The sequence below is a fragment of the Humulus lupulus genome, chromosome X (genome assembly GCF_963169125.1).
Source record: "Humulus lupulus chromosome X, drHumLupu1.1, whole genome shotgun sequence".
Taxonomy (NCBI): domain Eukaryota; kingdom Viridiplantae; phylum Streptophyta; class Magnoliopsida; order Rosales; family Cannabaceae; genus Humulus; species Humulus lupulus.
In genome coordinates, this window is record NC_084802.1 from 176,503,783 (window position 1) to 176,524,429 (window position 20,647).

At 37.6% G+C, this 20,647-nt stretch overlaps 2 protein-coding genes and 1 long non-coding RNA gene across 6 annotated transcripts; all 3 read left to right on the plus strand.

Annotated features, from left to right (window-relative positions):
* Positions 1 to 307: 307 nt before the first annotated feature.
* On the plus strand, positions 308 to 12,719 carry LOC133806471 (plant UBX domain-containing protein 7-like). The gene is made up of 13 exons (XM_062244569.1): positions 308 to 689; positions 5,943 to 6,058; positions 6,201 to 6,346; positions 6,402 to 6,500; positions 7,260 to 7,402; positions 9,799 to 9,875; positions 11,160 to 11,237; positions 11,339 to 11,407; positions 11,765 to 11,786; positions 11,901 to 11,914; positions 12,024 to 12,082; positions 12,489 to 12,554; positions 12,656 to 12,719. Exons 1-13 carry the CDS (start codon positions 308 to 310, stop codon positions 12,717 to 12,719), a joined length of 1,335 nt encoding a protein of 444 aa, XP_062100553.1.
* Positions 12,720 to 14,858: 2,139 nt separating this feature from the next.
* LOC133803231 (uncharacterized) lies at positions 14,859 to 15,308 on the plus strand. Its single transcript, XR_009877833.1, has 3 exons — positions 14,859 to 14,968; positions 15,086 to 15,127; positions 15,278 to 15,308. It is a non-coding gene; the product is annotated as an uncharacterized LOC133803231 (long non-coding RNA).
* A 514-nt stretch (positions 15,309 to 15,822) lies between these two features.
* LOC133803568 (diacylglycerol kinase 3-like) lies at positions 15,823 to 17,800 on the plus strand. Of its 4 annotated transcripts, none has more exons than XM_062241655.1 (6): positions 15,823 to 15,873; positions 16,443 to 16,518; positions 16,688 to 16,770; positions 16,949 to 17,019; positions 17,329 to 17,406; positions 17,578 to 17,800. In XM_062241655.1, exons 3-6 carry the CDS (start codon positions 16,690 to 16,692, stop codon positions 17,711 to 17,713), a joined length of 366 nt encoding a protein of 121 aa, XP_062097639.1. In that variant the 5' UTR covers positions 15,823 to 15,873; positions 16,443 to 16,518; positions 16,688 to 16,689; the 3' UTR covers positions 17,714 to 17,800. The 4 variants fall into 4 exon arrangements, with proteins under 4 accessions (XP_062097639.1, XP_062097640.1, XP_062097641.1 ...); XM_062241656.1 differs by having other exon boundaries at positions 15,856 to 15,924; XM_062241654.1 differs by lacking the exon at positions 15,823 to 15,873 and having other exon boundaries at positions 16,296 to 16,518.
* The last annotated feature ends 2,847 nt before the right edge of the window (positions 17,801 to 20,647 follow it).

Sequence of the window (20,647 nt, forward strand, 5' to 3'; positions counted from 1 at the left end):
TGAGAGGTTCAGGAAGCAACACCCTCCAATTTTTTAGGACAGCTAAGACCCACTGAAGGCTGAGCAGTGGATGACTATGATAACCACCCTCATGGATTTCATGAGGGTAGGTGGTAATGAGAGAAGGGCCTGCGCCACTTACATGTTTCGGGAGGATGCCCGAATATGGTGGGAGGTGGTATCCCAGACCAGGGCAGTAAATGCTATGGAATGAGAGGAATTCAAAACTCTATTCAATGAGAAATAATACAATGACACAGTTAAAGTTGCGAAGGCGGAAGATTTCAATAAGTTACTTCAGGGCAATATGTCAGTGACCAATTATGCCTTGAATTTTGACAGATTGGCAAAGTTTGTCGGGGATCTGGTGCCCACTGGTGGGACTATAAGAGAGAGGTTTCTCCAGGGGGTACAACCTATGATGGCCCAGGATGTTCGTATTATTACTGTGCCGGGACTGACTACCTATGCACAAGTTGTGGAGAAGGCGCTTACAGTTGAGAGTGCAAAGAACAAGATCTCGGGTGAGAATGTGGCCAGAAGGGATTCTAGGAGCTTGGGGCCTCCATTTGCAGGCTTTGGTAGGGGCGGAGGCCCTAGTGACCAAAAGAGAAAGACACCAGATACAGTTTCAGCTCTAGGGCCACATAGTAGGCCATGTGGCATACAGATAGGTTTCCATGGTGGCGGTGAGACCTGGAAAGTGTTCCCAAAGTGTACTCGGTGCAGGAGGCGCCATATTGGGGAATTTTGCGTGAAGGCCTGTGTAACACCCCAAGTTTCTAATAAGGTTTAGGACCTTGATTAGTGTGTCTGGAGGGCAATAAGTGAATTAATATGATAATATATGAATTTGAATGAATAAGTGATTAGAATGCATGTTTAGGTGGTATAAATATGCATGTGGGCCCCGTTTTTTATGTTAGGGGTGAATTGGTAATTTTGGCCCGCCGAGGGCATAAATGTGATAGTTATATTTTGTAATTTGTACCACGTGAGTGTGGTGATATTATTGTGGTGCACGTGTCGAGACGATCCTAGGGAGCTAGTTAACTTAAAAGTCACAACGAGATTTTTTACCCGGCACAGGAGGAGCCTAGGGGTACTTTGGGGAATTTCGTAAGTTGAGTTGAGAATTTGTGGTTAATGGTTATTGGTGATTGAGTAACCTGAGTAACCATTGGTAACTGCTGAGAGTAACAAGTAGAGATAGAAAAATGGTAGAATTGTAATATAGGAGAAAGGACAAAAGTGTCCTTGAGGTTTAGTTAGGAAAGGATTTTGAGAGAGGGTAAAATGGACTATTGGCAAAGGTATAGATAAACTTCAGCTAAGGGACATATCACTCATGTTTTCTCACCTAGACAACTTAGTTTATGTTGGAAGAAAAGGAGTGCTAAGGGCAGAAAGGAAGAAAGGAAGAGAGCTGGGAATTATGGGACATAGGGGAGGAATTATGGTGGTTTGAAGCAATTGAAGCCAAGAAGAAGTCAAGGTTGATTAGAGGTAAGTTTTATCCCTGAAATCTATGTGTTTTAGCAAGTTTTTTTTTATAGAATTTAGGTTGAAATTGAAAGATGGTTTGTTGCTGGTTTATTTAGGAATTCAACTTGTGAAATCAGAGGGCTTAGCTTGAAGCTGGAATCAAGGGAGCTTAAGGTTGAATTTTCCACTTGAGGTAAGGATTTTGTGCAATTATGAGGTTTATTTCTGTTGTGGTTTAAGGAATTTGAAGGGTGGTTTTTGAAGGCTTTGGTCTAAGTTTCTAACTTTCTGGTTTGAATTACTGAGATTTGGAATCAAAGTATGATTTATGGAAGTGATCATGTGTCTACACTTGTGGATGGTGTTTATAGGTTGTTAGAGGGTTCATTTGGGGTTTTAAATTGATTTTGAGGCTTAGGTACTTGTTTGGGTTGAATTGGAGCTGTTTTGGCTCGGGAAAAATGCAGGGGAAAACCAAGATTTCTGGGTTCGCGAAGGGGTGCCGCGACCCTATTCTTTGGCACTGCGGTGCGAGGCTGTTTCAGGGCTGGGGGAGTGCTCTCTGACTTGCTGGGAGCCACGGCCCTTAAGGGCAGTGCCGCGATGCTCGGCTATTTTCAGAACAAGGAATTTGTCATTTTTGGGCTTTTGCTCCGGGGGCTCGGGGGATATTTCTGATGCATTGTTTTAGGAATTTGGGGATTCCGAGAGTGTGGGATTGGTTCCAGGAAGTGGTTTTGAATTGGTTAGTATTAAAGGAATGTTTTATATGTGTTGTGACTAGGTCTTCGGAGAGGCTCGGGATAGAGGACCATGCTCGTTGCTTTGGTGCATTGTGAAGCTCGGGATACAGGTAAGAAAACTGTAACACCCGTAGAGCAGGGCTTGGGCCCATAGTATTATTGCAGGGCATGAACCTAGATTGTATCATTGCTAAGATGTAGCTTTAAATGAATGATTATGTATTTGATTGTTATTTGAGAGTGCTAAATGTGGTAATAGAAGAGTGAACGGCAAAGGGGCCGGGAACGGTGAAGGGCCGAGAACGGCAGTGGGGCCGGGAATACCACTTAGCACATGGAGTGCTTGTGGTTAGGGTGAGACCCCAATGGATACATGGGATATCCTTACGGTGTAGACCGAGATCCAAGGCTTTGGTAACGCTTCTGGGATGGCATGGCCGTTTATGTGTTTAAATCTTATGGATTGTCTAATTGACTGTGAGTTATCTGCTATGGCGATTATATGATATGCATATGTTATGTGCTGTATGAGTTTTCTTGCTGGGCTTCGGCTCACGGGTGCTCTGTGTTGCAGGTAAGGGCAAGGACAAAGTCAACCAGCCATGAGTACGGAGAGCGTAGGGGCGGCACATACATGTTTGGCCTGCCTGACTGCTTTGGTTGGGGATATTTTTTAGAAATGGCTGTACAAACCCTAGTTTTGATGGTTAATTACTTATAAACTTGTTTTGAGTTGTAAATATTTTATAAGCCAAGTTCTGGGATCCCTAATGTTAAACTCTTGAACTTTTAATGAAATAGAGTACTTTTTAAAGATTACAGCCTTGCCTCTTTGTTTAATCACACTTTTGTTCTAAAGACCTCACTGAGCGAGTTAATTGCACATTTTAAACTCACTTAGTAATGGCTCTATGGCAGTAGGGCATTAAAACTTGGTATCAGAGCGAGCCAAGGTTTATTGGTTCTGGACATGACTAGACATGTACGCACGCTGCCACTGAAAAGCTCGACTCAAGGTTGGTTGGTATGGTTGAGTAATATATTTGACTATGTGTTTGAATGCCTTGTTTGCTTGCTTAGTTCTTAAAGAGCATGATGGGTGACATAACATATGCATGATGCGAGGGCAAGGGCCGTTGTGTGTTATATGCTATTTGTATTATATTTGGATTGTTGATTTCGGTTGGTTGTTGAGAATGGGAGGTGGAATTGGATTTTGTTATCATGCCTGATGAGCGGTGTCACTGATTGCAGGCATATTGTTGTAATGCCTCGGTAATCATCTAGACTCCGCGGCAGCAGAGCCGAGGATGATAATCAGGGTCAGGACCCCCCACCTGCCCCACAGAACTGGCAACAAATATTGGCTGAAATGGAGGATAGACTGCAGAGAACAGAGGAAGAACTCCGTCAGATGAGGCAACAGGCCTCTTCCGGTTCAGTCTGTGATTGAGAACAGGTGGGAACCCTTGTACGAAAGATTCAAGAAGCAACAACCTCCTACCTTTGAGGGTGGATCGGACCCACTACGGGCAGAGCAGTGGATGAACATGATTTCCTTGATTTTAGACTTTATGAGGGTCGAAGGAAGTGAAAGGGTAGCTTGTGCTAGCTACATGCTTAGGGAGGATGCCCGCATCTGGTGGGATGTGGTGAGTCAGCAGAGGAATGTTGCAGTTATGACATGGGAAGAATTTAAGAGTATCTTTAATGAGAAATACTACAGCATAGCAGTTCGAGCTGCGAAGGTTGATGAGTTTATCAACATGACTCAGAACAGGTTATCAGTTACTGAGTATGCCCTGAGATTCGACAGACTGGAAAAGTTTGCGCCAAACCTAGTCCCAACGGATGCAGCTAGGAGAGATAGATTTTTACTGGGGTTGAATGTGATGATCGCCCGTGATGTGAATATTACGTTGATTCCAGAGACTACCACTTATGCCCAAGCGGTGGATAAGGCCCTTACTGCAGAGAGGGATGAGGATCAGATATGGAAGGACAACGCTATTCGGCGCGATTCCAGGAGGATGGTGCCTCCTTTTGTTGGGTCTAGTCAGGCCAGTGGGCCCAGCGAGCAGAAGAGAAGGATTCCAGATTCATTTACTCCTCCTAGTTCTGATAGGAGGGTACGGAGTTCTGTTGGTGGCTGTCAGGGTAGTGGTGACAACTGGAGGAGTTTTCCAGTGTGTCCTCGGTGCAGACGAAGACATCAGGGTGAGTGCCAGATTAGTGCATGTTTTATCTGTGGGAGTACTAACCATTTGAAGAAAGACTGCCCGCAAGTTAAGAAAAAAGAGCCAAAGCAGGGAGACAGTCTTGCTCCCGCTAGGGTATTCGCTTTGACTCAGACTGAGGCGGAGGCTAGTCCCTCAGTTGTGATAGGTCAGATCTCTAGCGCTGGTTCTTTCTATACTGCATTGATTGATTCAGGGGCTACCCACTCATTTGTATCTGCTAGGGTGATAGACCAGCTTTGTAGACCTAGTATTGTGTATGCTAGGAATTTTCAGACTTTGTTGCCAACAGGAGAACTGGTAGTCTCTAGGAGATGGGTTAGAGCATTACCAGTAGAGATAGATGGTAGGGAACTGTTTGTTGATCTGGTTGAATTAGATATAAATGATTTTGATATGATATTAGGGATGGATCGGTTAACGAGGTATGGAGCAACGATTGATTGCAAGCGGCGTATGGTGAATTTTGAACCAAAAGGTGAAGTACCTTTTGTGTTCGTGGGGACGGTGAATGGACCGCGAGTGCCTATGATTTCAGCACTGAAGGCTAGAGACCTGATCCAGGAAGGTTGCATAGGATACCTAGCGAGTGTTGTAGATACCTCTAAGGTGGTGACAGTGGGACCGAATGAAACCAGGTTGGTATGTGAGTTTCCAGACTTGTTTCCGGCGGACTTCCCAGGATTGCCGCCACAGCGAGAGATTGAGTTCATCATAGAGTTGGCACCGGGGGGGGAGCCAGTTTCTAGGGCACCCTATAGAATGGCTCCGGCAGAGTTAAAAGAATTGAAGATTCAGTTACAGGAGTTATTGGATTTGGGGTTCATCAGACCGAGTTTCTCACCATGGGGTGCTCCAGTGCTATTTGTTAAGAAGAAGGATGGGTCGCTTAGGATGTGTATTGATTACAGGGAGTTGAATAAGCTGACCATTAAGAATAAGTATCCACTGCCTAGGATTGATGATTTATTTGATCAACTTTAGGGGAGTACGGTGTTTTCAAAGATCGATCTTTGGTCAGGCTATCATCAGTTGAGAATTAAAGAGGAGGACATACCGAAGACAACTCTTCGGACAAGGTACGGGCATTATGAATTTCTGGTTATATCCTTTGGATTAACCAACGCCCCAGCAGCTTTTATGGATATCATGAACAAAATTTTCAATGACTACCTGGATAAGTTTGTGAACGTATTTATCGATGATATACTAGTATACTCCCTGTCAGAGACAGAGCATGAGCATCATCTGCGCCTGGTGTCACTACCCCAAACACCCATTACCATAACACATCATTACAATACTATTTAAAAAAAGTTATTGTATATATAAAGTTAATGAGTAAAGTCACACGCGGCAAGTTAAAAAAAAAGCGGCAAGTGAAAAAAAAAGAGGCAAATTTTCCCTATCTCGGACCGAAGTCTTCATCTCTTTCTCTCTGTCAACCATCTCTTTCTCTCTGTCTCATTTTCCCTAGCTCGGACCGAACCATCTCTTTCTAGCTCGGATCGAACCAGTCTTCATCTCTTTCTCTCATCGTTCTTGGAGATCGCCATTGGACAAACTGCCGAGACTGCCAGGCAGTTCTTGCAGGTTTCTCTATCTCTCTTTCTCAATTTGTACTTGCCTCCATTGGTCTTCTGGTTTATTTAATTTTGGTTGTGTTGAAATCGGAAGATTTTGATTGAGAATTGGGCTTTTGGAGATAATTTATGGAATTTTGTTGGGAGAATAGGCCACAAGTTGGAAGCTTAAGGAGGCTATTCAGCTTTTTTATATAGGCAGTGAAGGCGGCACTGTAGTGGGAGGATCGTCTTCTCAATTTCCACCTACAGAAAATATTGAAGCTTTGGCCGAACAGGCAGTGAAGGCGGCATTGTAGTGGGAGGATCGTTCTGCATTATTGTTTATGCTGGTTTAGAATGATTCGACTCAGTGAAGCCGAAAGGAATTTGGCACCGATTGTTGGAGATGAAGTACGCCCTCCTTTACCTGTTATCAGGGAAGCCCTTTATGATGATGCCTTAATGTACGGGTATAATTTTTATCTATTCCCCTTTTGATTTATTATTTCATAGCAAATATCAGAAGCTCTTCTTTCAGTTGAACTAAAATAGTGTTTATTATGTTTATTCTTTGGTGTGTGTGTGTGTGTTTAATTGCTTAAGTCTACTGTTATTACTATTTTGTTTACATTTGTCATCCATTGTATAGCTACTTGATTGGCGTTTTGGATTTTAGGAAATGCTATCTACTGGAGATGCAATTGCATATGAATTTTAGTTGTACATGAGGCATTGTTGAAATCTTAAGGAATCTATTGTTGGCAGTAACTGTGTCTTTATTCTTTTTCTTTTTATCCATTAACTGAACACCGCAGCACTTTTACTTATCTCGGGCGGATGGAAATTGGTTCAGTCACTAATTTGTGGTGTTTAGATATATACTTTAACCTTTGTTCGTTTACTGCCTTCTATGTTATCTCATGTTTTAGTAGGGATTTGTTTTTTTATTTTGATTTTGTGTTTCATAACTGAGATACTGCACATAAGCTTTTGTAAATGACTTGGACTAGTGTTTCATGTCAAATTATATCTGCTAATTTTTAGAGTTTGGCGAGTCTTTTAATTGGATATGCATTGTACATTAGTTATTTCTATACCTTTGTCTGGTGCCTTCAGTAATCTCAACCACTTGTAGATGTGCCTAGTTATCGGCAATGCTCATTTTATTCACAACTTCAATTTCTAACTGCAAATCACTTTTACTTATGGAATATGTCCTTTTGATTTAGGGCATCAAGAATGAGAAATCCATCCTTTGAATCAAACTCATTAATTGCTTTCCGTTATTTTGATGAAAAAATGAAACGCCCTGGGGTTTGGGAATCAGAGCAAGGTGTTGCATCAACAGCAGATAATGCTCGGGATAATCTGTGTAACGCCCTACTACCTTAGAGCCGTTACTAAGTGAGTTTAAAACGGAAATTGTGCAATTAACTGACTCTACGAGGTTTCTTAAAACAAAAGGCGTGACTAAACCAGAAGTTAAGGCTGTAATCTTTGAAAATGCTTAGTTTCATTGAAAACATTAAGTATCAAACATCTGGGATCCCAAAAATAAGGTTTACAAAATATTTACAACTCAAAAATAGATTTACACTTGGTTAACTATCAAAAGAACAAGTTAATACAACCATATTCAAAAATGCCCCCAACCAAAGCAGTCGGGCAGGCCGAACATGTACGCGCCGCCCCCACACTCTCCATACTCATGGCTGGTTGACTTTTTCTTTGCCTTTACCTGCAACACGGAGCACCCGTGAGCCGAAGCCTAGCAAGAAAACTCAAACAGTAAATAGCATATGCATATCATATACTTAACATGTAATCCACAGATAAACAGGTCGACCATCAGACTAAGCAAACACGGCCATGCCGCCCCAAAAGCCTTACCAGAGCCTGGGGTCTCGGTCCTCACCGTAAGGATACCCCACGTATACTTTGGGTCCTACCCTGACTATAAGCACCCCATGTGCTAAGTGTTACTTCCGGCCCCACTGCCGTTCCCGGCCTTCGCCGCTCTCGGCCTTGCCGCTCTCGGCCTTAGCCGTTCATTTCACTATAATTACACATATCGTACAATTCGAATAATCCTTAAAACATATAATAATTCAAATAAGGTTATATCCTAGCATGTAATACAATCTAGGGCCATGCCCTGCAATAACACTATGGGCCCACGCCCTGTTCTCGAGTGCTACAGTTTTCTTACCTTTCAATTCAATAGATTTGATCAGTTGACTCCTCGAGCACGATCCCACTCGAGCCCTAGCGCTCACCTAAACAAAATTCATAGGTCAAAGTCATCACCAAACCTCAAGTCCAAAACCTAGCCTCGGGACCAATCCCGAGCCCCCCGGGAAGTCCTAGATCCCCAAAAAAAGGTGGTGGAATCGAACCCCAAACCCTAGGTCAAAATCCCTCAAAAATAACCCAAAAACCCCTTTCTGGGAACAGTGCAGCGCTACAGCGCTCAAAAGATGACGCTATAGCGCTACAAGCAGAACCAGACTTCCCCAGAAACAGGGCCTAGCGCTACAGCGCCCAAGGACTAGCGCTGTAGCGTTAGTTGCTGACAGGCAACACCCAATTTCATTTTCTGCGATTTCTTTCAACCAATTCAACCCCAAACTTGTCCAAATCTTTCGCAAACACAAAAAAAAAACTTATCAACACCTCCCACACATCCCAAGCATCCCAAGAACTCATAACCCAAGCTCATGCAACCTAAAACTCAAAGTCTACCATAGTTAACCCTAAACCCAGAAATTCAGTCAAACATCAAAGTTAAAGACTTAGAATTCGTACCGTGGATGGAAATTCAACCTTGAGTTCAACACTAGACCTCCTTAGCTTGCTCCTCCTCAACCTTGGCCTGAATTCCCCTAAAATCCCCATCAATTTATCTTAAATACACAGCTCAAACCAGTCAAACCCTAAAACTGAAATTTCTAAAAACTTACCTAAACTTTTGATGTGTTCTTGCTAATCCCTTGCCAATCTTCAAGTCTAGCTTAGGATCCTTGATGCTCAGCCTACCCTAGCTCTCCACTGAGCTTAACTCCAAGAAAAATGAAGGGAAATGGTGGGAGAACCACAAACCGATCCTTTTGAGACAAAACCCCTCTGTTTTTCTCTCTTTTCTTTTTCTTCCTTTATCTTTCTTTTCTACAACCTTATAACTCTTTTCTACCAATCCCACTAAGTATAAAGCTTAAATAAACTTATCTCTAATAAGCCTATTGACCAAAATGCCCTCCCTATTAATTCTACACCCTTTTATCCATGTAGGGCCATTTTAGTCATTTTACCCAATTCCCACTAATTCCTCGAGTGTCTCTAATAATTTCCCGCTTACTACCCAATACCTGATTAATCACCAAATATATATATATATATATTCCTCATCATCAAAATTAACCTCAATATATATTCTCTAAATTCCCATTTAAACTCCCCAGGCTTAACCCAAGCCGGGTATAAATTCCCGCTTTGACTTTTCCGTTAGTCCGCTCATTCTAGGATCGTCTCGAGTCACAGATCTCAGATATCAATACATTTGTGCCCAAAATGGCCAAAATTACAATTATGCCCTTTTTACACAATCAGGGCCTACATGCATACTAATACACATAGTCATGCATCTCAAATAGTCAAATAGTCATACAACATGCTTTAAATCATAATCATGCATTTAACTCAATAAAGTCACACATATAAATCCCATTATGCCCTCCAGGCACACTAATCAAGGCCCTTAAGCCTTATTAGCGAATTTGGGTTGCTACAATCTGGCCTCCTTATATCGACCTCCCTTTCATATAATGTTTCAGGGATCATTTGAAAAGGTAATTGGTTATTTTTGTTGGTTTTATTGCTTCATAGTGTGCAATGTGTAGAAATTGGATAGTTGGATTCAAATGTTTTTGACAGTTGACTAGTTGAATGACACTAAGGATACAGTAAGTTGTACTGGAATAGTCTCAGTACTCTTACTAACCTTAATTTGCAGAAAAGTTGTGGTACTTTGACTGTTTTTTGACAGATGATTTTGATGATTGCCTTTTTTACTATCTTTGGAAAACTGTTGTTGGTCCTAATCATAATGTGAATTTATTTGGGTGCCTGAGCCTTTAAATCTGTTACAATAGTGTTGTTCTCTGCAATCTTTAACGGTTGCAGCATATTACATAAAGATATATAAAATGAAGAAGGGTCAAAAAAAAATATTAATAGGGCTTTGCATGATGGTGTGTAGTAGTCAGTGAGTAGGTAGGATTTTTGTGCCTTTCACTAGTGCCTGCAATTAGCTTTTTTGCCTTTTGAAATTTTTGGTATTTAAAAGAAAATGGAGACTCAACTTTATTTGTATCCCAGTCCTTGTCCTTTTTAATTCCATCTCAAACATGTGTTTAGTTGAAAATAATACTGTACTGATATGATGATATTTTATACATGCTAGAAATATCTTTTATCCAAATATAAAAGGGAGAGACCTTTTGTACAAATGAATTATCCTCTTGTTTTATTAACAAATGAAGAAAATATAGGTCTTAGATTTTCAATAAAGAAAGTATGTATTGTATTATTTAGCTTTCTTTGAAGTCCTGAACTTGAGTTACAGTTTGTTGAATGGAGATAGTATATCATGGGTTATCCTTTCAACCTACAATCCTTATTTTATTACGAGACTTGTGTTTTATACGAGTGATTGAGTCATAAATTAAGCTAGTTGTTTTGAGGAAGTGAGATCTTTGCATTTCTCTTAAGGTTCTATGGTTGAAAGGTATATGAGAATATTTAAAGACTGGTCTGACTCTTAATAATAGTTTTGTATGCTAGAGTTTAGTTTTGGGCTTCTCTTTGGGTTTATACTTGAAATTTGTTTTAACAGTATTGCCTTCATCAGCCACGAGTTACTGGGACTTTTATGCATTTGGAGAATTCCTAGTACTCTTTATCCATTTATTTATTTTTAATGGTTTTTTTAATTATACTGTAATTTTATTTTTCTTATAAACGATATTATTCAAATCCAGCTGGAAATGGTGCTGTTGTTATTTTTTGAGGATAAGAATGTCATGTGTTTATGTTATGTTTCTTCACGTAAAACTTTGTTTGTGCTACTGCAGGCAAAGGGAACTGCCTCTTCTCTGGAGAAATGGCTCTTGGTAAACTTGCAGTCTACTAAGGAGTTCAGCTCACATATGGTAGGTAGTGTGTTTCATTGGACTTTTCTAAATTGACTGAAATTGGTGTTCATTTAACATAGATTTTGGTGTTCATTTCTTACTTTTATTCTATTTTGAAGCTTAATCGCGATACATGGGCTAATGAAGCTGTCTCTCAAACGATCAGTACAAACTTTGTCTTTTGGCAGGTAAGTATTCCTTTTTTGGGGGGTTTCACACTAAAATATAATAATATTCAAGGCGGTTTGGCAAAATAACATTTTTTTAATGTCACTTTGCAAAATGACCTTCTATTAGTAATTTTCATTTTTTATTCTGCTATAAGGATTCCTTATATCTAGTAGCAAATGCCTATTTTCATATTATTTCAAGGCCTTGTATGTACATCTGTAGATACATGGTCATTATTGGACTAGAATTTTAAGATAATATGCTATACTTATATAAAGTTTGGGGCAGGGATCTTTATATATTTGGATTCTAAGAAAAAAAAAATTATAGTATGTGTTTTATTTCAACAATTTGACATTGGTCGGTGAACTTAGGTTTATGATGATACAACTGAAGGTCATTGTTGGACTAGAATTTTAAGTTAATATGCTATACTTATATATATTTGAATAGTTTACCGTTCTTTACCAGAAATTTTAGATTTTAGTATTCTGATTGTGAAATATGTAGATATAGTTTTGGAGGTATATAGTCAAGATCCCTTCAAGATATTTTAGCTATATACAATCACAGATTAGTATTCTGATTGTGAAATATGCTCACTAACTTGTTACTTTTCTGTTTTTGGTGCAGAGGGGCAGTGGTTGTTTCTGTCAAGAATCTTGTTGGATTTGTGCTAATCAATGCGGATGGTAGCTGGTCATGTGAGACCAAAAACAAAACAGAACATCTTCCTAACCCAGTAAGTAGCTTTAAAAATCGATGCTTTCTGAATGGAGCTTTTTAATTTCAGTACTTTTATATGTCAAATGCCTTTGCTTATTGCTGTCTTTGGTTTAGTTTAGTTTACTGTTCACTTTACTTGGTTGTTTATGTGATACTCATGCTAGTTGCTTCTATGTTTTTTATTACTAGATTTTACTGGTTTCTCTTAGGATGGGGATTTTACTGGGTGGTGGATAACTTATGGATATCTAGAAGTTGGAAGATTGAACTTCTGAAGTTGCAAAATAATGATACAGTATTTTTGTTTCTTGATCATTCTCACCAAGTACTAAGAGGTTGTTTTTGCTTTTTTTTTCTTGATGCATTTACCAGTTGGGTAAGTGGGGTCTTGGATCCAGAAGGCAGTGCATCTGGAGATGTTGTTACATCAGTTAAAAGGTAGGCTCTTATTTGTTATTTTTGTTTACCTATTTCTGTAGTTTCTGCTTTAATAGTTGGTGTAATTTGTTTTAAAACTCTATGTCTACTCTTTCATATAGGGGCATATGGGCAATGATAGCAGTTTTTCTCGCTTATTGCTTGCTGCAAGCCTCATCATCGTAAGTCCTTTGATATAAGCTGTTTTTTGGACCATCCACCATAGCAATCCTAACAGGTGTTATTTTTAAATCAGGAAAGGTCTACAAAGGGTTAGCATAGAGGTATGCATCTGATCTGTTTACTGTTTAGTGTCTTAATAATAAGCCTAATAATAATTTAATATGCATCTGATCTGTGCTATTCAGGTGAGCCATATTGATAAGGGCATAAATCCACCCTCAGCTAATTAACTATTCCTCTAACAGTAAGTAAATTCTAGATATTCCTCTCGTCCTCACTTGCATTCTCTTGAAAAATCATATTTAATTTCCAACTGAACTCAGCCTCTATGATTATGGCTCTAGTTTGAACTTTTTTCTTTGAATTTTTCTCACTCAATGTTTATTTTGTTATTCTGGTTTGGTATGTTAATGGGTTCTTTAATAGATGATGGAAAATGTTTATGAGTAGTTTTTTTTTGATGCGTTAATTGATGGACATGCAGCCTAGAGAGCTTTATATGAACCTACCCACTTAAAGGGAGGAACTTTCACTTCATTTTCGTGTTTATTTCTGCATTGTATTGTTCACTGATCTTTTCAATTGACTTCTAGTGATGATTATATCATGTATAATAGTACTTCTGCCCTGTGATGGAAAAATTCATTATTGGAAACAAATTCTCCATGGTTTTTCATAATTGCCCTTTACATCTTTGCCGCCTCATTATCACCACCACCACCATCATATCTATCTATCTATCTATCTCTCTTTCATTCCTTCTTTACTACTACTGCTACTACTACTCTCTCTATCTCTTACGAGGTGGGTGAAGATGTAAATGGGCTTTGAAAATAATCATAATTTTTCTTAATTGAATTATGACTTCAAGGATATATATGTCTAGTGCTAAAATAATCATAATTTTAAATGTTTTGATTGAAGCTCAATTTTGTGGGGACATTACTTTTACAAATTCTAATTAATTAAACCTATTTTGAGTAGACAGTCCTTACTAGTTGGTAAGTTTTTTGTCAGATTTTTATAATTTTAAACTTTGCTTCTACCTGTTTTGTTGAATTGTGGTCTACATATGATGTTCATGGTGACTAGCAAATATGACTAGCATATCTAAGGATTTTACATAAATGATGATGGAACCGTTTGTAAAACAAAAAAGATAAAGTCCACATAGGAACAAGCAATAAAGATCTAAATGCCTTTTTCATTTTCAAACAGAAGGAAATAGAAGGAATTTCAATATTGTTTCCAAATTTGACTTTTTTTCTCAATATCAGGTTCCTCTCCATGAATTTCTTCATACACCCTTTTCAACCATTTTATTAATTTAATTAAAAAATTGTGTTTATTGTGTGTAATTTTTACTTATTTTTGGTCTGATTAATAATACTAAATATGGGACCTATACCATCAACGATCGTGAATCTGACATCCTTATTAGACTTGTGAGTACTATATTTAATAATCATTTTCATATTTATATGCACGATTTTAATGCTAACAATCTTTAGTGTAAATTATCTGTACGCGGTTAACTGAAATATCTAATGTAAGTTCTTCTCTTGCATTTATCAAGGATATGAAGTCTCTAAGTACCTTGTAAGTAACATGGTTTTAACACATTATTACACCCTTTCTAATAAATCATTCAAATTCAAACATATCTTTTTTCTTCTGTGCTGTTCTGCTTTGAGATATAATCTAACAACTATTAAAAAAAACCTGCAGAGTACTTAGGAACAACAATATCACTGGTACAATTCCATCGAATAACAGAGAGTTCCAACAGTTACAAAAGCTGTAAGTTAATTAAGAAACTCACTGGTACATTTGGTTAACTCTTTCTGTCTAAAAAAAGTTGTCATTTTTTTTGGCAGTAACTTGGTTGGCAACAACTTTACCATGAATGGCTCCAACAACAGGTAATTTTCCTCAGTATTTTAGAATAACTTCCTTCATTTTTGCTCTTATTTGTACTGCACTTAATAAAGAGAAGGGTATGCCCCTAAACATTTGTTTTTTTCTTTATAAATGTGTCAAATGCATTAGAGAAAATATTTGTTTCTGTTCTCTAAAAAATAATAAAGTTGATTAGAGGAAAATAGGGGGCTAATGTTTGTTGTTTGTATATGTGTCAATGTAGAATTATTGGTCAAACTGCTTTAAATGGGAAGTACCAATGGATTCAAGCTGATGGGCCAAGTGGGGAATGGAATTCTTTCAGATCTACTGAAAATAAACACACATTTCAGGTATTTCTTCTTTCTTTTTCATTTTTTAGAGTTGAAATCACATGCATATGTTGAATTTTTTGAAGTTAGAATTCTTGTTATGTTTGCTTATTTTGTGAATTTTCTTTCACTCTACAGGATGATTCTGAGGTTTGCTATCAGTTTTCCTCTGGAATAAAGGTACAATTTTTTTCTTTTTGAGTACTTTAATTGAGATTAGTATGGTAGAAACTTGTGTTATAAATTTTATGGTTTCTTCTCATATGTTGTCAAAGTTGTTCAATTCTAGCTCACAGCTCAGAATTATTAACAATCAAACTCACTTTGCAGACCATTGTGGTAGTACCGGTTGAACCACGAGGACTACTGAGAAGGTTAGATCACTTCTATGAATATTTATGCTTAATCGTTCGATTAGTGTTTTGTGATTGAGATGTTAATTGATTAATGCTCTGCCATTGTTGTTACTGCTGCAGATATCTGAAAGATTGGACTTTGTGGATCAAACAATGAGGCTCTTTCAGGAAATCGAAAATCTTGATGTGTTTAGCACATTGGAAAATGCTAATTCATATGAAAAAGTAGAAACCTATGACATGAATGGATTATTTTCTTCCTTAATGTCATCCCAAAATTCGAGTAACGAGTTCACTCCAATTTTTGGTGATGACAATTACAAACAGTTGGGGGAAAACAATTGCTCTGCATTGAACTCTAATCAATGGTCACCTTCTGTATCTGATATTCATTGCAAAAAATGAAGTTATTAGTCTATTTTTCTGTTTGAGTTCAAATTATATTTTCTGTTTTTGTCATACAGTTATCAGTTAACTCCTGATATATTCTTTCCATTGCCTATGCCTGTTTTCATTCGTTGTTACTGGTTTCAAATTCAGGTATGTTAACAGCGAAGTTATAACGATCAGGTTGCGTTCTGGGCCTAATATTTGTGCTGTTGCTCTGCTATGAAATATTAGGTTCTCATATTGTTCAAGCCTCACAAAAGTTTTTTTTTAAGTAGAATAATCAGTGAGAAGGTGGACTATATAGCATTATAGCATATAATCTATTGCTCTGCTCTGGATTGTGTATAATGCTAGATGTGACATTAGGCAATTTCTTGTGCATCATTATTTTGAATCTTATAATTCATGCAGAAAAATAAAATTGTAGAGGCTAGTTGATGGGATTTTTGAAGTTTTGATGTAATTAATTGTTTTTTTTTTCCTGTTTTCATTCTAGTGTTTGTATCTATAGAGATTTATTCTAATCGTCAAGATATATAAAACAATATAAACATGGAAAATTTAACTTTTTTTAAAGCTATTTTTTTAATTGCTTGTACGAAAATGAACTTTGTTTTGAAATCTTTGATGTGCTGCATATTAAACTTAGAATATGTTTTGTGTTAGTCTTTGTAAAATGTGAAGTATTAAATTTATTTATTTTCATGTGAACAAATTAACCTAAATAGGTGAAATGTATTTAAATGCAGGGGTTGGAGATTGAAGGGGAGTTGCCTGAGAAAAAGACTTGTTATGAAGGAGTATTTTATAATTACTTTAGCATAGGTATGTTTGTGTGATTTTTGAGTTGTCTAAGAGCTGATAATTATTCTGTATTAGTATGTGTGTGTGTGTGTGTGTGGTTCGCTCCCTCTTAGTTTTATATGAAGCAGACCAGGGCTGTATTTTTTATCATTCTACACAAGCCTCCTTATTTTTTGGATCTATATTACAGGAATGGATGCTCAGGTGGCTTACGACTTTCATCATTTACGTAATGAGAAACCTTACCTGGCACAAGGACCAATTTCTAATAAGGTCTGGTTTGTTATCTTATTATGTGAAAATTCTTGTGATTATGGACTATTACCAATGATTTTTTAGAACTAAAATTGTTCTTTGGATATTTGTATCTTGATGTAAATGTACCCTGCTGGAAAAAAGGCACAATGCTTATTTATTTTACCAGCTAAACTCTTCTAATTGATCGTCGCAGCTGATCTATTCTGGTTATAGTTGCGGTCAAGGTTGGTTCTTTACACCTTGTACAAGTGATCCACAATTAAGGTGAAATATCTTTAAGTTTAAGCAGTTTGTTTTGTTAAGAGGGTTGTTCTGCTTTATGATTTGTTGTTTGCTGATGGAAATAATTTATCAGCAAGTAGGATTCCACTTTGATTTAATTTTATTCTCTTGTGATTTTCTCCTTCTAAAATTACTGGGGCTCAAGGGGTGAAAGCACAAAGCATATTTTTAAATGATTCTCTCCTATTGTGGTTGATAATTTGTTCAGAGCTGTAGTCATTAAGAGTAACAATATTCTGCCTTGATCATAATCTGTATTTGCTTACACGTCTTAATACTTTTTTGGCTCAGGGGACTAACAAATATTTTAAGGCTGCATGTCAAAAAGGTCAATTGCTCAGAATGGGAGCAAATTACTGTTCCGTCAAGGTACGTTTGTGAGTTTGTTTTATTTGCAATATAATTTTATCTGGCAATGTGTTTCTTCTTATTCTTCATAGATAAGTACCATCTCTGTCGCTAAGTATTATCATCATTTATACATTTTTCATTGATATTCTTATCCTATAAATCTCATTTTGTAATTATGTGTTCCTCTAGTGTAAGAGCTATTGTTGCTTTAAATCTTCATAACTATGGAAGTGGACGACATCCCTGGGGTAATCTGAAGCCAGATTATTTGGAAAAGGTATATATCTCTCCTCGAGATAATGTTAATTTTCATTGGGTTTGTTAGCTCTATGTTCTTCTATGCTGTATGTTGGTTATGCAGATGCGAGCATGAAAATACTCGAGTACTTACGAAGTTATTGTTTTTCCCTAATTCATCAATAATGAATACTCTGAGGTTATTATTACTTTTATTACTACAAATTTTATCTATTAAGTGGTAGCTGCTAGATTTGTTATGGTTTTCTATGAATCTGTTAGTCTTACTCTAATTTTTAGCTCATTATAAGTGATGTATTCTCTTTTTCTATTTAACATTTCAATATATTTCAATAAAGTTCAGTTCATTCATTCTCTATCCTCTCTGATATTCTCATTCACTTTCATTTCAAAATTTAACTGTTTGTTTTGTGGGAAATTCATATGCTTAGATTTTTCTTTCTTAATAGGCTGATATGACCATGCTAGAAGAAGAACTACCAACAAAAAGATGACTTTCATCAGCCCTTCTCAAGGTATAAAGAAGAAAGTCTTCTGTTGTGCTTTAGAATTATGCTGCTGAATGTTTATTTCATTTTCATTAAGTTTTAGGTATTGATAGAGTACTCTGTTTGGCAGTGGAATTTTCTCTTCATTCATCTCTTAGCTTATTGTATTAAGTTGAATGTTTTGTTGCTTCAGTCGTTTTGCATGGTAGTACATCTTGCTATACCCTGCTGTTTCGTCAAGTTTTGGAGTTATTACAAATTTAATTTAAACTTTATATGCTTACAGGTGGAAACTAGCTTAAGTCTTATGTTCTTAATAATAAAAGGATTTTTTTTTACAATGTGCAGGTATATTGAGATGATTTCTTTGGAGCAATTCTTGACAACATTTGTAGTTGAGGCCTTTAGAATGGAAGAATGTATTTCACTAATTTTTGTATACATTTCTTGTTTTGTGTTTAGTGATAAAGGAATCAGAATTAGGCATAAATTATGTTGTAATATGATTTCTTAAGCCTAGACTAGTAGACTAAATATTGTAATTACATTTGAGTAATTAATAAAAATCTATTTATGTTACCTTATTTGGCTTCAACTTTCATATTTGTTTTCCTAGTTTTGTGTAAGTAAAAAAAGATTATGTTTCTCTAAGCTAATATAACACATGTGTTATACTAAAGTGTAGTATAACACAAATAATGTGTTATACTAAAGTGTAGTATAACACAAAAAAAGTGTTATACTAATGTATAGTATAACACAAAAAAAGTGTTATACTAAAGTGTAGTATAACACAAAAAAAGTGTTATATAATCGACTATACATAACATAATTAAACACTTATCTATATATTAAAATAACACAGAAATTGTGTTATCGTTGACAGTACAATAACACATCTGTATAACATTGATAAAGTGTTATGTAAAGTACCCTGACCTACGATAACATAGTCGGTCTTAACACATCAGAAAGTGTTATCGTATGTTTTGATAACACATTTTCGGTGTTATTAAAAGCATTTTTTCTTGTAGTGTGTTACAGCGATTAAGAGAGCACAAGTTATATGCTAAGTTTAGCAAGTGTGAGTTCTGGTTAGCGCAAGTTACATTTCTGGGCCATATCGTTAGTAAGAAGGGGATACTGGTTGACCCAAGTAAGATAGAGGCAGTGAGAGATTGGCTTAGACCGAGCAGTGTTCCTGAAGTCAGAAGTTTTCTCGGATTAGCAGGGTACTACCGACGGTTTGTTGAGGGATTCTCCAGAATTGCTACTCCAATGACAGAGTTGACAAGAAAGAAGACTAAATATGTGTGGACAGATCGGTGTGAGAATAACTTTAAGGAGTTGAAGCGATGATTGATTACTGCACCAGTGTTGAGTCTGCCGACAGACAACGAGAATTTTGTGGTCTACTGTGACGCTTCTAGAAGGGTTTGGGATGTGTGTTGATGCAAGCTGGGAAAGTAATAGCTTATGCATCAAGGAAGTTAAAGGAGTACAAGCAGGGATATCCCACACATGATCTGGAGTTAGCTGCGGTGGTATTCGCACATAAGGTTTGGAGACATTATCTGTATGGTGAAAAGTGCGAGATATATACTGACCACAAGAGTTTAAAGTATTTCTTTACTCAGAAAGACTTGAATATGCGCCAAAGATGGTGGCTAGAATTGGTAAAGGATTACGATTGTGACATCCTGTATCATCCTGGGAAGGCTAATGTGGTGGCTCATGCATTGAGCCGAAAGGGCCCAGGATAGTTGTTTAGTACGAGGCAGGTATCAGACAGGCTGGCTGAGGAGATGGCCAGAGCAGGTATAGAGTTAGTGGTTGGTAGGTTAGCCAACATAACTCTCCAGTCCACACTCCTCGAAAGGATTAAGGAGGCACAGGGAAAGGATCCCCAATAAATTGAACGTAGGGAGAATGTCCTAGCTGGAACGATTACGGACTTCTCTATCTCAGAGATGGGCTTACTGAAGTATAAGGGACGAATTTGTGTTCCGGTTGATCCAGATGTTCGACGAGAGATTCTAGATGAGTCTCATACCACTCCCTACTCTTTACACCCAGGCACTACGAAGATGTACCAAGATTTGAAAGTTTTGTACTAGTGGTTAGGCATGAAGAGGGATGTTGTAGAGTATGTGGCTAGGTGCTTGACTTGTCAGCAAATTAAGCCTGAACATCAGAGGCCAGCAGGGTTGTTGCAGCCTCTAGGGATTCCTGACTGGAAGTGGGAGGATATTACCATGGACTTTGTTGTTGGATTGCCAAAGACTGTGGGTCAGCATGATTCGGTGTGGGTGATTATAGACAGGTATACTAAGTCCGCCCACTTTCTACCTGTGAGAACAACTTACACTATGGAGCAGTATGCTGAGCTTTATGTGAAGGAAATTGTCCGACTTCATGGGGCTCCGAGGTCGATAGTATACAACAGAGACCCCACCTTCACCTCCAAGTTTTGGAAGAGTCTGCAAAAGGCAATGGGCACACAGCTACGGTTC

What these genes read in the sequence shown, in the direction of transcription:
- LOC133806471 (XM_062244569.1), top strand. Translation starts at nt 308, where the DNA reads ATGTCAGTGACCAATTATGCCTTGAATTTTGACAGATTGGCAAAGTTT. An exon ending in CTGCCAGGCAGTTCTTGCAG is followed by an intron (nt 6,059 to 6,200) that starts GTTTCTCTATCT and finishes TTGGGAGAATAG; the next exon opens with GCCACAAGTTGGAAGCTTAA. An exon ending in CAAACTTTGTCTTTTGGCAG is followed by an intron (nt 11,408 to 11,764) that starts GTAAGTATTCCT and finishes CGGTGAACTTAG; the next exon opens with GTTTATGATGATACAACTGA.
- LOC133803568 (XM_062241654.1), top strand. Translation starts at nt 16,437, where the DNA reads ATGCAGGGGTTGGAGATTGAAGGGGAGTTGCCTGAGAAAAAGACTTGT. An exon ending in AAGGACCAATTTCTAATAAG is followed by an intron (nt 16,771 to 16,948) that starts GTCTGGTTTGTT and finishes TGATCGTCGCAG; the next exon opens with CTGATCTATTCTGGTTATAG. An exon ending in CAAATTACTGTTCCGTCAAG is followed by an intron (nt 17,407 to 17,577) that starts GTACGTTTGTGA and finishes GTGTTCCTCTAG; the next exon opens with TGTAAGAGCTATTGTTGCTT.